Source organism: Meriones unguiculatus, chromosome 19 (genome assembly GCF_030254825.1).
Source record: "Meriones unguiculatus strain TT.TT164.6M chromosome 19, Bangor_MerUng_6.1, whole genome shotgun sequence".
Lineage (NCBI taxonomy): Eukaryota > Metazoa > Chordata > Mammalia > Rodentia > Muridae > Meriones > Meriones unguiculatus.
Window position 1 is genome coordinate 46536055 of NC_083366.1, and position 13136 is coordinate 46549190.

The 13136-nt window shown below is 43.6% G+C and overlaps 1 protein-coding gene across 4 annotated transcripts in view; it reads right to left on the reverse strand.

Annotated features, from left to right (window-relative positions):
* Positions 1-619: 619 nt before the first annotated feature.
* The window catches only part of E2f3 (E2F transcription factor 3), an 80167-nt gene continuing 67650 nt past the window's right edge, over positions 620-13136 (reverse strand). For 2 of the 4 annotated variants that reach the window (XM_060372758.1, XM_021658319.2), the window contains exons 3-7: positions 12455-12674; positions 10695-10853; positions 7448-7562; positions 5166-5301; positions 620-4245 (exon numbers count right to left, since the gene is read on the reverse strand). In XM_060372758.1, coding sequence (XP_060228741.1) covers positions 3983-4245; positions 5166-5301; positions 7448-7562; positions 10695-10853; positions 12455-12674 — 893 coding nt within the window. In that variant the 3' untranslated portion in view covers positions 620-3982. The remainder of the gene's footprint in view (positions 4246-5165; positions 5302-7447; positions 7563-10694; positions 10854-12454; positions 12675-13136) is intronic. The other 2 variants (XM_060372759.1, XM_021658320.2) reach the window with 1 other exon arrangement.

Genomic DNA, 13136 nt, shown 5'->3' on the forward strand with positions numbered 1-13136 from the left:
TTGGAGTGATTATTCGGGAACCAGATAGATATGGCTGTGTACTGTAAACAACAAAATACATTCAGTAGTGATAAGCTTTGCTGTGTATTTTACTACACTGAAAAATAGTTCCTGGCTTTTGATAACAACTGTAACCTCCCCACCCCCTTTTTCTCAAAATAGGAAATTGCCTGGGTAATGAATAAAATCTTACTCACTGGAATGGTATCTAGCCATTAAAAGCATGATGCTTGTCTGTAAGTGCCAACATAGAAAAATATATAAGACAAGACATGTATAATGAAGGAATAAACACACCATAGGTTTGGGCCACATAAGATCCTATCTAAAGAGAGGGGAACATGCTGAGAATGTAGCTCACTTGGTAGAGTGCCTGCCTCGCATGCACGAGGCCCTGAGTTCAATGCCCAGTACCACATAAAATGAACCAGGCATGGCGGCACACCACGGGCCTAGAATCTCAGCACCTAGGCGGTAGACGCAGAAGGATCTGGAATTGAAAGTCATGCTCAGCTATACAGCAAGTTTGAGGCCAACCTAGAGTACAGATTATCCTACCTAAAAAAACAACCACCCCATGGGAACTTAAGATAATACTAAGAAAATCCATCCACAAGTCTGAACTCTTAAAAAAATCATTTTATTGACCCTTTACCATACAAAATTTATTCAAATTACATCCATTTGAAGTGGTAAGATCACAGCTAGAACAGGTCACCCTGTAACAAATCTATTTACAAAATCCATCATAAAAGCTTTTTGTTTGTTTGTTTGTCTATTTTTACATTATATTACATTATTTATTTATTTTTAAACTAGCATACAACACAAAGCTGAACTGGTTAGTAGTTTGCCTACTCCCAGTGTTGGGAGAAACACCTCCTTTTTACAAAAGCAAGTACCCCGTAGGAAAGACATTCCCACACCCTGCCAACTGCCACCCGACTTCCTCCGCAAGGCATCTTCCTTCAGATCCCTTTCTCATACACACAACTCGTCATGCACACACTTGGATTCTTACTTCGTTTTTCCTGAAAGCTAAAGCTTTAAATACTGTGATTCTATTTACAGACAGAGCTACACGTATGACAAGAAGGCAAACAAGAGTCACAGGCGCGACAACAAAAACAAAAACAAAACAAGAAACCGGAAAACCAAGGCAACAGTCTTAAAAAAAAAAAAAATTATAAACCAGCTAGAAAATGTTCTGGCAGTGGTTACAAACGAACTGCTCTCTCTGTACAAAACTGGGAAAGAATGGCGATGTGAGCGGACTGTATCGACTTAAATACAACTGCTATGTACACAAACACATCCCTAACACTGTTTGACAGCTCATGTGTTGCCCTTTATACAGTTTAATTCTCTGAGGCTCACGCCGTCATCATTCGCACACTTGTAACTTTCAGCCATCCCGCATGTGAGCTTTTAGTAGCAGCAACTCAATGGTACCAGGGAACCTGCATTCTCAGGACTTAAAGTAACAAAAATACTGTAGTACTCACCTACTTTGTGTGCCAGATACTACGAGCAAAGAAAAAGCCTAAATGCAAACAGAATATAGTGCCATGTCTCATCTACGTACGCCAGTTAAGCCCATTAACTGGAAAAGTCCCGTTATGCATTTAAGAACTCTTGAAGACTTATTAGTATTCCTTTCATTTCTTAAAACAATAAATACGGTATTACAATACGAATAGTTTCAACAAGGAAAGTCAACCAAACACAACAACCTGGAGCCAGGTGAGTTCAGTCATTGGACTTTGGGGAAAGAAACCCAGCTCTGTGCAGCTGGCCAAGAGAATTACACAAAGCCAGAGGCAGAGGCAGCTAACCAGATGAGATAAATAGAGGACATGGGGGAAAGCTTGGCATAAATGGTTTCCCATACAGGAAAAAACCCCACAGTGCATTTCCAGTAGGCACTTAACACGAAGCTCCCCCTCCCTCCTCCACCCCAGTGCTTCAGCTCGGACCACACGGATTATTCTGTACCCAAGTCCAGAGTGTGTGAGGGGAGGAGGCTGGGGCTGGAGGCTGAAGAAGAGAGAGGAAGATAGTCTGCACCTTTGATTTTTTTTTTCTTCCCAAACATACACCACACATACCCACACACAGAGTTTAAAGTGCCGGTGTCTTCTGTCTCCACCCCCACCACCACCACTTTGCATATTGTGGAAATCTATCTAGAGTAAACTGGCCAGGGTTCTTGTGGTTTAGTAAAATGTTTTCCCAAGGGATATTTTTCAACTGGATCAAATGTGTTGAGTGCCTACTACGTGCCTCCCGGGTGGGCCAGGCACATAGCGTTTCGAACTGCTCGGCTGGGGGTTAGTTTTCACGACTAACTCATTTCCCCAGCCCTTAGCATCCAAGGAATGGATTTGAGGTACTATGCCATATTCAACACCAGGACAAGGTGGCGGCCGCCACCTGCCAGTGGGAACGCTATTCTTGGAAGAAACTGGAAGGATCATTGCTGATACAAAGCCTCCAGTTTGGGACACCATTCCTGAGGAGTAACGAGGGAGTCGCCCTGGCATTCTATCACTGCATTTCCTATCTCCCGACCTCCCTTAATCGAAGGCACCCACTCACAGTGGAAGGGCTGAGTAGGTTCTGGCTAGAACTAGTCCAACCCCCGACTCCACCCTATCCCCGACAGAGCGGGAGCTCCTCCTTCAACTTAAGGAAGTGTCCCTGATAGAATGCCACTCACACAATGGGGTATCTTTCTCCCTAGGGCCTCTCCACCTGACCGCATCCTGAGAAGTGGTCTCCCTGAGTATGGCATTAGAGCCCTTTCCCCGGTCACAGGGGCCCGGGAAGCCCAAGGATGGAGGGATCCATGCCTGCTGCTCCATGGGACAGCTGTAGCATCTGGCCCGAGGTCCTCACTACGGGCCTCTCGAGTCGGTGAGCTCCAGAGCTGGTCTCGCTCCAAGCTCCCCTCCTGGGGAAAGAAGCAAGACAGAGGATGCTTCTTGCAGAGGCTAGTGGACCTTAGGTCACATAGGTTTAGATGCTCTGATCAGTAGAGGTTCTTTCCCTCTGCTAAAGGAACAGGAATTTGCAAGAATCGCTTTAAGGTAAACAATTCAATCGAAATGGTGATGGGCGCCACAGGAATGCTTCAATGGCAGCTAGAAAAATAAAAACTCTAAAACAACCCACAAGGAACTCCTAAGTTGCAAGTAATCGACCGAAAACTCACAAATACAAGGGACGGGGGGTGGGGTGGGGTGTTGGGGGGGAGGTGGGAGTGGGGTATGGAGACAGGGAAATCCACAACAGCTTCGAGCAGCAGAACTCTACTAGTCTCCGTTATCTGCAATGAGTACTCGCAAACAAGTTCTTCATCCAAAAGGCTGTGGAGGCTCCTGCAACCTCCTGGTGGGACACAGGGCCCATAGCTTACACTGGATTATGAGAGTAATTTAAATATTCCTAAGAGCTGAAGAAATCCGGGTCATTCCTTTGCATGACTTCAAGCTTGCATGTGTGGCAGGATTCCATTCCATGTTAGCAGACTCACAAAGACATGCATTCCGCAGAGAAGGCACGGCTTGAAATGCTGTTAAGGGAGAGTGCTGTTTTCCAGAGGGCCAGGTGGCCAGGCCCGTTCAACAGCCCATCCGTTCGGCACAGCAAGCCAGTCCGCAAGGAAAGGAGAGGAAGGAGGGGGGGAAGGACAGGCGGGAGACACCTGATTGCACATCTTCTCACTTGCTGACTCATCAGGAAGATTTTGGAGCCTGGGACCAGGCAGGGCTTTCCCAAGGGAGCCTGCAACTGTGCGTTTAGGATTAAAAAATAATAATAATAATAAAATTAATAATTCATCAAAATGTCAGCTTTGTTCTGAAGTTTACTTCATGATACTCTTGGAGGAAGAAGGCAGGAAGGGACAACACTGTGATACACGTTCTGATTCCGTGATAAAAAAATATTGGTTTATAAGGACAGTTTGTACAAAGCCCAATCAACTACACATGAAGTCCTCCACGAGGGGCAGCTTTTCCAAATCATACGCATCGAAGAGATCACTGATGCCCTCCTCCTCCCCCAGGCTCAGCAGGTAGTCCTCTTGGAGTAGGGGAGGCAGCAAGTTCACAAAAGGTCCTTCGAGGTTGGAAGGAATTTGGTCCTCAGTCTGCTGTAAAAGGTTGGCTGGGGAGGCCAGAGGAGAGAGGTTTGCTGTAGAAACCGAGCATTCGCTATGTCCTGAGTTGTTAGAAGCCAAGTCTGAAAGGGGGAGAAGAGGGGAGGGAGTGGGGGCGGGGTGGGGAGGAGAGCCAACGTTAGAAGAAAATAAGAAAACCTACTTCGTCTGGAAGAGTGTGTGTGCGGTTGCTCGTCAGCTCAGTGAGGCTGCTTGAGGACACTGATAACCCTTAGGCTAGCAGGCAGGAAGAAGGACATCACTCTGCTTTCTCCTAGTGTGTATATGTTTAAACTAAAAAGAATTTTTTTTTCTTCAATTTTTTTGATAAAGGTTTTATTTATCTATATATCCAAGCCGAAGCTTCCAAGAGCTTTGCTTTAGCGGGAGGAAAAGAAAAGTGAGCTGCTTTCTGGCCATATCCTCCCCTAATGATCTCATCATTTGAGATGTCTCGTCAAGTGTGGCTGATAAACCAACACTGTCCATAGCCTCACTCCTCACTGTAGTCACTGTTCAGTAGGCCAAGGAAAAAAGCTTTATGCTTTTAAGAGACTGCAGGCTCTTCATCGGTGGTGAGGGACCATTTTGACCAAGATCATTATTTCAGTCTATAAATTAGTAACAGTGCCTCAGAAAACTGTTATGATAACATGAAGCTTCTCTCCCCATCCCTTCCACACAACATGAAGGCTTTAAGGTACTAATCATCCCGTGGCCAGCCCCTCACCCGTTCACACGAGGCCTTTAACATGGCGAATGAGGGAACGGATAGTGTCATCCATAAATTCCAGGCCCATTTGCATGCAATGACCCTGCGAACTGGTCCTGTCCAGCACTTTGGTTACTCTGGCCATTTTGATGGGCTGCACGTGACTCCTATCAATAATGGCCGCAATCTAGTAGCCCTAAGTATTTTTTTAGGATGTAGCCATGTGGTCCTGAAAGAGGATCTTTCATTCTTAAACATTGCTTCTCACAAAGACAATCGTGACATATTTACCTTTGGAAGTGGGCTTAGGGATATTCCCATTGTGGTCTTGGTTATTTGTTTTCATGGGTCTGTGTGTTTCCGTCTCTTCTGGACACAAGTAAACCTCAATGGGCCCTTGGGTACTTGCCAAATGTATTTGTAGGCTCTAGAAACACAAGAGGTCAGCTCAAGTTCACTTAGAAATGAAAACCAAAGCATACCTCACCTAAAACTGGAAGGACAACATTCATTGTTCATTTTGCTCCCTCATTCCGAGTCTGTCAGTAATGACATTCTTCTAGAGCAGGGGCCAGCAAACAACTATAGCCTGAAGGCCCAATCCAAGCCACCAGCCAGCTTTGTAAGTAAAGTTTTATTGGGACACAGTTTGTGGCCATTCTCATGCTGTATGTGTTGTCTCTAGCTATTTTCATATTACACATTAAATACAGTAGAGCTTAATACTTGAATAATCCAAACTATGTTGCTTACAAGATCAAAGACAAACTGCTACCTGGAACTTTTGAAAGTTTATTGATCTTTGCTACAAAGAAATACTTTTTTGGGTTGGGGTGTGCAGTATCCTTTAGATATATTATTTTCTTGCAAATTATTTACAGGCCTGTTAAGTATTTCAAAAAATGCATTTCTATTAAATTAATTCGTCATAGTAAGGCTTTCTAATATTAAACTCTAATAACCTTCTTATATCAAGTATTCTAAAGTGCTAAAGGAGCTTCAGTTAATAAAAGAATAAAGCTATTGGGTTTTTTTTTCTTTTTTTTACAGGGTTTCTGTATAGTCCTGGCTTTACTAGAACTCACTCTGTAGACCAGGTTGGCCTTGAACTCAGAGATCTGCCTGCCTCTGCCTCCTAATTGCTGAGATTAAAGACATGCGCCACTGACTGGCACATATTGATTTTTGAAATATTTTTATTTACTTATGTTAAAATAATTTGACTGTAAGCCATCTGGTCTATGAGAGGATTCAAAAACTTTTATCCATTTATTTTTATGTGTATGAGTGTTTTGCCTGCATGCATGTCTATGCTTTAGCATATGTCTGTTGGCGCTCGAGGAGGTCAATGGATCCTCTGGAAATAGAAATTATAGATGGCTGTGAGCTGCCATGTGGGTGCTGGGAACCACCCAGGTCCTCTGGAAGAGCAGCCCGTCCTCTTAACCACTAAACAACTTCTCCGGCCCAAGATTTATGTTTATTTTATAAGAATTATTATTTTATGTGTTTGTGTGTTTTGCCTGCATGTATGTCTGTGTCAGGATGTCAGAAGCCCTGAAACTGGAGTTATAGACAGGCTTAAGCTGCCATGTGGGTGTTGGGAATTGAACCTAGGTCCTCTGGAAGAGTAGCCAGTGCTCATAACTGCTAAGCCATCTCTCCAGCCCAATATTTAAAGGAATCCTTTTGTGTCTGGTTGAGTATAGCTCGCTGTGTGTGGCTGGCTGTCAGAGACCCAGACGGCACTGCATCCGCTGGAGCTGGAGTTACAGGTCCTTATGAGCTGCTCTACATAGGTGCTGGGAACTGGACTTGGGTTCTCGGGAATAAGGGCCAGTGCTCTAACCACTGAGCTATCTCGCCGGCTTGCTCAGTGCACTAATATTTAGAGACCTTCCTCATCTAGATCATAACATTATAATTTTATAAGGTAAGAAGTTTACCTTGTAAATTTAATATTTTAGGCATTATCTTTTAATAGTCTAGATATTCTCTTTTCACTATAGTTCCTTTATCTTATAATTACAGCCTAGGCTGATTTTATCAATGTACACCTGAAAGCAATTATAAGAATGCCTGTCCTACTTTCTCACAATATTCTTGTCTCTTGATTACCCCACGGCCCCATTTAATTTTCTCACAATGTAAAGATGCTATAAATCAATTTAAAAATTCTTAAAGTGTGATAAGACGGAGAGTTACTACTGAAATCCCTGGAGCTCTATTTGTCGTGGGGACTGTCTCTCCAACATAAAATTTCTCAAGTTGTTTACACTGATCATAACCACCAGATAACAAATTGTGAACAATGAAAGTTTAAGAGAGATGGGGCAGCAAAGACTGCTATGACCAGAATGCCCTTCTAAATCGAAACCAGACATTTTGGACATTTAAGAAGCAGGGAACTGTTGAACCTTTTTAAATTTTGGATTAAGTGAAATCAATGAGAAAAAAAAATTATAAAATGCTTGGGAGGCGGGAAACTTTAACCAGGAGTCAACAATTCAAGCTCAGGTATTCCGAAAAGATCTCTACATCTCTACAGACGGACGGCGTCGCTGTCCCCTTACCTCTATTGAATCAGGCACTTCAAGTCTTGTTTCTGGAGGGGCTTTCACAACTATAACAGTTTGGTCTTTAAGGCCACTAATTTTTCGAATATCTTGATATGTAACATAAGCTAACGTAAGAACTGTTAAGGAAATCTTCCATCTAGTGGCCACTGATACAGCTATCATGAAAATAACAAAACAGACACATAAAAAAAAAATTATCCATTGCATCATGACTTAAAAGTATAAAACCTTCCCCTTTGGATCGCCGAATAAATGGGTTCCTCCATGGCCTTTGTCTTCCAGTTGATGTCCTCGAGAATCAAAGAAATCTCTACGTTAGCTTGCCAGTCTTGTGTACTGGCATTCCATGAGCTCCAATGAAGGGCCCTGTCTATCAAACTGATTGACAGATGGTCCTAACTTTCGGCAGAGTGGGGGTGGGGGTGGAGGCTGTAAGATTTACCAATCAAAAAATTTTTGAAACAGCAGCCACTTCTGCTTGCCAGTAGCAAGTGCCAGGAGACACCAAATGAATGAATAAATAGCCAACACAGGGGTGGAAGAACGGAGTCTACTGCTCAGGCAGACAGCGTGTTTACGCAAGCACACCTGGGCTGGTGTGATTACGTACTGCCTAGGGATCAGAGCATCATTATTTCTGTTAGGAAAAATTACTCTTGTTATTATTAACACTAGGATTCAGGGTTCCCAAGGAGGCGAGCAGTGCCCAGGTGCTCGGCAACCGAGCGAATTTAAGATACAATGACTTCGCTAAAAAGAATAAATTAACATTTCACGGCTCTCAGTAGTTACGTCAAGTGCTGAACAATTCATTTAAGGGTCCCAGAAGCCAAGCCTGAAAGGATATCATGAAAGAGCATGGTATTTACCAGATGACAAAGCACTCACCCAAACCCAGCCAGAAACAGGCACTCAACAGGACAGGCAACAGGAACAAGGCTTTGACTTGAGAAGCGACAAAGAGGAACATGTTTAATTTAACAAGTGTTTTCAGTCAACTTATGAAAAAATTACTTATTACTGTTATTGTTGGTGTGTGTTGTGTGTGTGCGTGCACACGTCATGGCAAGAGTGGTAGTCAGCTGGCACTCTTAGGAGTCAGGGTGTCCCCTTCCACCATGGGTTCCACAGATCAAACTGAGGCCATCAGGCAAGAGCGGCACGCACTTTTGCTAGCCATCTTACGAGTCCTTTAGTGAGCTTAAATTTTTTTGAAAAAAGATTTCTTTTTTAAGTGTCTGCATGTTTGACTGCTTATACGTATGTGTGCCATGTGTATGCCTGATGTCCGTGAAAGTCAGAACTCTTATATTTATTTATGTATTCTTTTTAATTTTTTTTGAAACATAGCGTCTCACTCTGCAGCCTTGGCTGCCTGGGACTTTGCTATGTTGACTAGGTTGGCCTCAAAATCAAGAGATCTGCCTGCTGCCTTCTCAGGGCCGGGAGTAAAGGGGTGTGCCATTAGTCAACTTTCATGATACAAAGGAATGAATGAACACACACACTCGCCAAGGCAGGAGTAAGTATGATGCTCTTGGAAGATTCTAGGCTTTTGGTCACCACTTAGCCTCCCAGAGAAGCCAATGGGGGCCATTTGGGGACACTAAATTTTTGTTTTAAAAAACACTACATAAACTGATAACCAGGTTTTTAACCTTGAGCGCATTGTCTAAAAGCTATGTGACAAGAGCTTACTAAAATAAAACACATCCACAATTACTCTAAAAGCCGAAGGAAGCAGAATTTCAACACATCTGTGAACAAACTGTACCAGACTGGGACCCGAATGGAAGGTTGAGACAAAAATTTTATAAATATAGTTTCTAATCTTACAAACTTAAAAGTGTTTCCAATGTACTCCCTCAGGAATGTGTTTCTTAGGCTAGTGGTCCCCCTTCAAGGAAACTTGTTTGTTTTTTGTTTTTTTTTTTTTTAATTTTGGTAACAAAGGTCCCAGAAAAATAGGAATGACAACACTACAAGCCACATGTTCAGGACAGCTGTCAATCATGTGTAACCACACAGCGTTTCCACAATGTAGTTTCTTACTTTTGATTTCCTTTTTAAAAAAAAAAAAAAAATGCTATTACCTATTTATTTAGTATGTGAATGAGTGGGTGTGTGTGCCACAGTGTGTGACAGCGGGAGCTGAGGGCACGAAAACTTGCTGGAGTCAGATCTCTCCTCCTACCATGTGGGTCCCAGGGACAAAACTCAGGTCTTCAGGCTTGGGGACAAGCACCTTTACCTGCTGAGCCATTTACTCGTTCATTGGCCTGGAACTTGCTTTGTTGAACGGGCTGGCCTCAAGTTCACAAAAATCTGGCTGCCTCTGCCTCCGGGATGCTGGGATTGCTGGAGGGCACCACCACAGCAGGCTCTTCTTATTCTTAAATTTTTACTTATGTAATTTTTTGAGAAAAGGTAGACTACGTACTACATACTCACTATGTAGTTTTAGCTGGTCTGGAATTCTACCTGCCTCTGCCTCCCAAACTTGCTATGGCGCCCAGGCTGGCTTTGAACTCCTGATCATTATCTCTTTATCTTTTCAAAGGCTGCTATCACAGTATGCACCACCATACCAGACTTTAAAAGTGTAGTTTCCTTTGTTTTCTTCTTGAGATCGGGCCTTGCTACTGTAACCAGGGTGGCTGTGAGCTCAGGACTGTTTCTCTGCTGCAAGGATTACAGGCAGTCCCACCACACCTCCCACCACACCTGGCTACAGTTTACCTTTCTATCCTCAACTGTAGCCCAATCAGACAGGCTCAGCAAACTCCAACTGTTACAATGTCTGATGAAAAGAAAATAGAATTCTGAGAATCCCAGAAGTAACAGCTAATGCACACCTGAAATCTGAAGCCAAAGACAAATCTGCTGAGTGTTACCACTAATATTAATACTGACACATTATAACATTTTTTAATAGTGTGTTCATATGATGACAGAGGATCTGCATGTTCCAACCACACATGAATAAAATGCTTTAAAAAAACAGTTTTCACCTGGCTATCAACATTGATAATAATATCATATATTCTAAAGGTACCTTATTAAAAGCCCTGTCCTTCGAGGCACGTACACACACACACACACACACACACACACACACACACACACACACACACTGCTTGTTTGCATGATGACAGATTAACATATATCTGGCCCATGAATAAGTCTGTCAGCTCTGGAGAGAGTACAGAGGGCTCTAACCAGCACTAGGCACAAAGGATATCTTTGATTCTCTGAATCCTCGGTTAACAGTTTGAGGTCCAGGGTGCAGCTTTGGATCAGCTCATCTAATTTCTTCTCTTCCTGACTGAGCTCGGTCACTTCTTTGGACAGGCCTTGACACTGGGCCAGCATGCCCCCATCCTCAGACAGACTGCAGCCCCTAGAAGCAAACACAGAATCTTTATGGCACTTTACAGGAGCTAAAGTGAGGGGGGTAATTAAAAACAAAACAAAACAAAACAAACCAAAACAATCCTTGGGGGCCAACAACCTCCCTCCGCCATGTCATGGAAGGCCATGTTTGTTAGCCAAGTGTTAAGAGAAGAGCTTTAGAAATACATTTGCCATAAATACAGTCATGTACTTTTCAGACGCCACAGAAATCAGGTGAAAACAGTTATGTTCAGGGTCCTTTTCTTTAAAAAAAGAATCTGCTTGTTCAGAACTCTGAAATTCTGAGGGCAAAAAAGGCAGCCACCTGGCCCTCCACCACCATCTCCTAATACAAGCACCCCTAGGGGGAAATGGAACAGGTGTGTTAGGCATCTGCAAGAACAAAGACGAGCAGCCAACAGGTTTTTCTAAGGCACAGGTCAAAGTGAGTCCCTGAGTTGTCCACAATTCCACACATACACACACACAGTTACCTGTGTTAGAAATCCAAACTGGGGACTGAACTTAGGGGCTTCTTTCATGCATGCTGGGCTATTGCTCCACCAGCAAGTTACATTCTGAGCCCTTGAACTGTATTCAGACATTTACTTGTTTTTCTGAGTGTGTGGATACACCAGGCCATGTCGGGAGTACAGAGGCTGGGGGATAACCCTGTAGAGTCGGTTCTCTACTTCCATCTTAATGTACCTTTCAGGGACTGAATCTAGGCTGTCAGGGTTTTGAGGCAACCCTTTCACTGGCTAGCCTAAAATTGTATTTTTTTCAAAACACCCCCCTCCAAACAGTTTTGACCCTTTTAATGATTTCGTAGATCAATGCTGTACTTAAAAAATGCCTGCCTCTGTCCATGATTCACGAATGAAATTATCACACAGAATCAGACACACCGTTGATAAGTTTCTGCAAAAGAAACCCACTGAAGTCGTGCCTTCAAGGACAGAGAAACTGTGTTAATCTATTAGGAGCAGGGATAAGGCTTCTTCATGACTGTGTTTGTTCATCTCTATCCACAGATGACCAAATACAGTATCAGCCACATGCGTGTACATCTATAGATCATACATACCCACGGACTTAAGTGTGATGGGTGGCATCTTCCTTCCTAATCTACAACTGCATTGAATTCTAAGATCCTCTTGATTTACACTAATCAAATAAGAACCAACAATGTCGAAAAAGCAAGCCTCAGTGCTAAAGACTTTTTTTTTTTTTTTTGAGATAAGGTTTCATTTCACCTATCCTGGGCTGGCCTTGAACTCCCTATGTACTGGAAGATGTCCTTGAACTTCTGCTTGCTGCTTTTCAATACTACAGGCAGCGTATGTGGGGCTGGGGAGTGAACCCTGGGCTTTACGCCTTACAGGCAAGCACTCTACCAACCGAACTCTACCCTCAGCCCTGATTTTCTAAATACAACTTTGGGAAAGAGAGAGAAAACTGGGAGAGGGAGTAAGGGAGGGAGAGGAAGTGGGGGAGAAGTATGGGTCTATCTAACTGCAGAAACTGAAGCAGCCATAAGGCCGCTCACACACCCCCGACCCCACCCCCCGCTGGCGGTGCCCGGGGACACAGCGGACCCCCACTCACATCCACTGGACGTTGTTCTTCGACTTCTTCTTGATGAGGTGGATGCCTTCCAGCACGTTGGTGATGTCGTAAATCCTCCTCTTCTGCACTTTGAGCACCTCTGCTGCCTTGTTCAGATCCAGGACCCCATCAGGCGACTGGCTCAGGAGCTGAATGAACTTCTTGGTGAGCAGACCGAGTGACGTATCATACCGCGTTTTTTCTGAGGGAGATTTTGGAGCTTAAAGAAAAACAAAAACCGAACGGGTGGGGGATAGGGGGAAAGGTAAAGAAATGAAGGGTCTCTTCGCAGCTAAGCAAGCCCTCTTTCCCACGGCAGCCAGATTAGTACCTGAAGCCAAGCTGGTGTTGTTTGGGGTGAGTTACAGAAAGCTATGAGGTGGCTTTATCAAGAAAAGAAGCAAACAAAAGCCGAGACAATACAGACTTCCTACGTCGGGTAATGGCATTTCCTTGAACTTTGTTAGTACTTTCTACTTTCCCTTAACCTATTCTCTGGGTCTAATGAAACATCTCACAGAGATGTTCAAAAGTATCATCAGGTGAATGGATTAAAAAGAACTGTAGCCTCCATGAATCTCATTTAAGAAGCCTAACCTAACGGAGCCAGGTCACCACTTTGTTCAAGACAGGGTCTCAAACAGACGTGACATCACTAGTCCTTCAGGCACTGCTGTGTTAA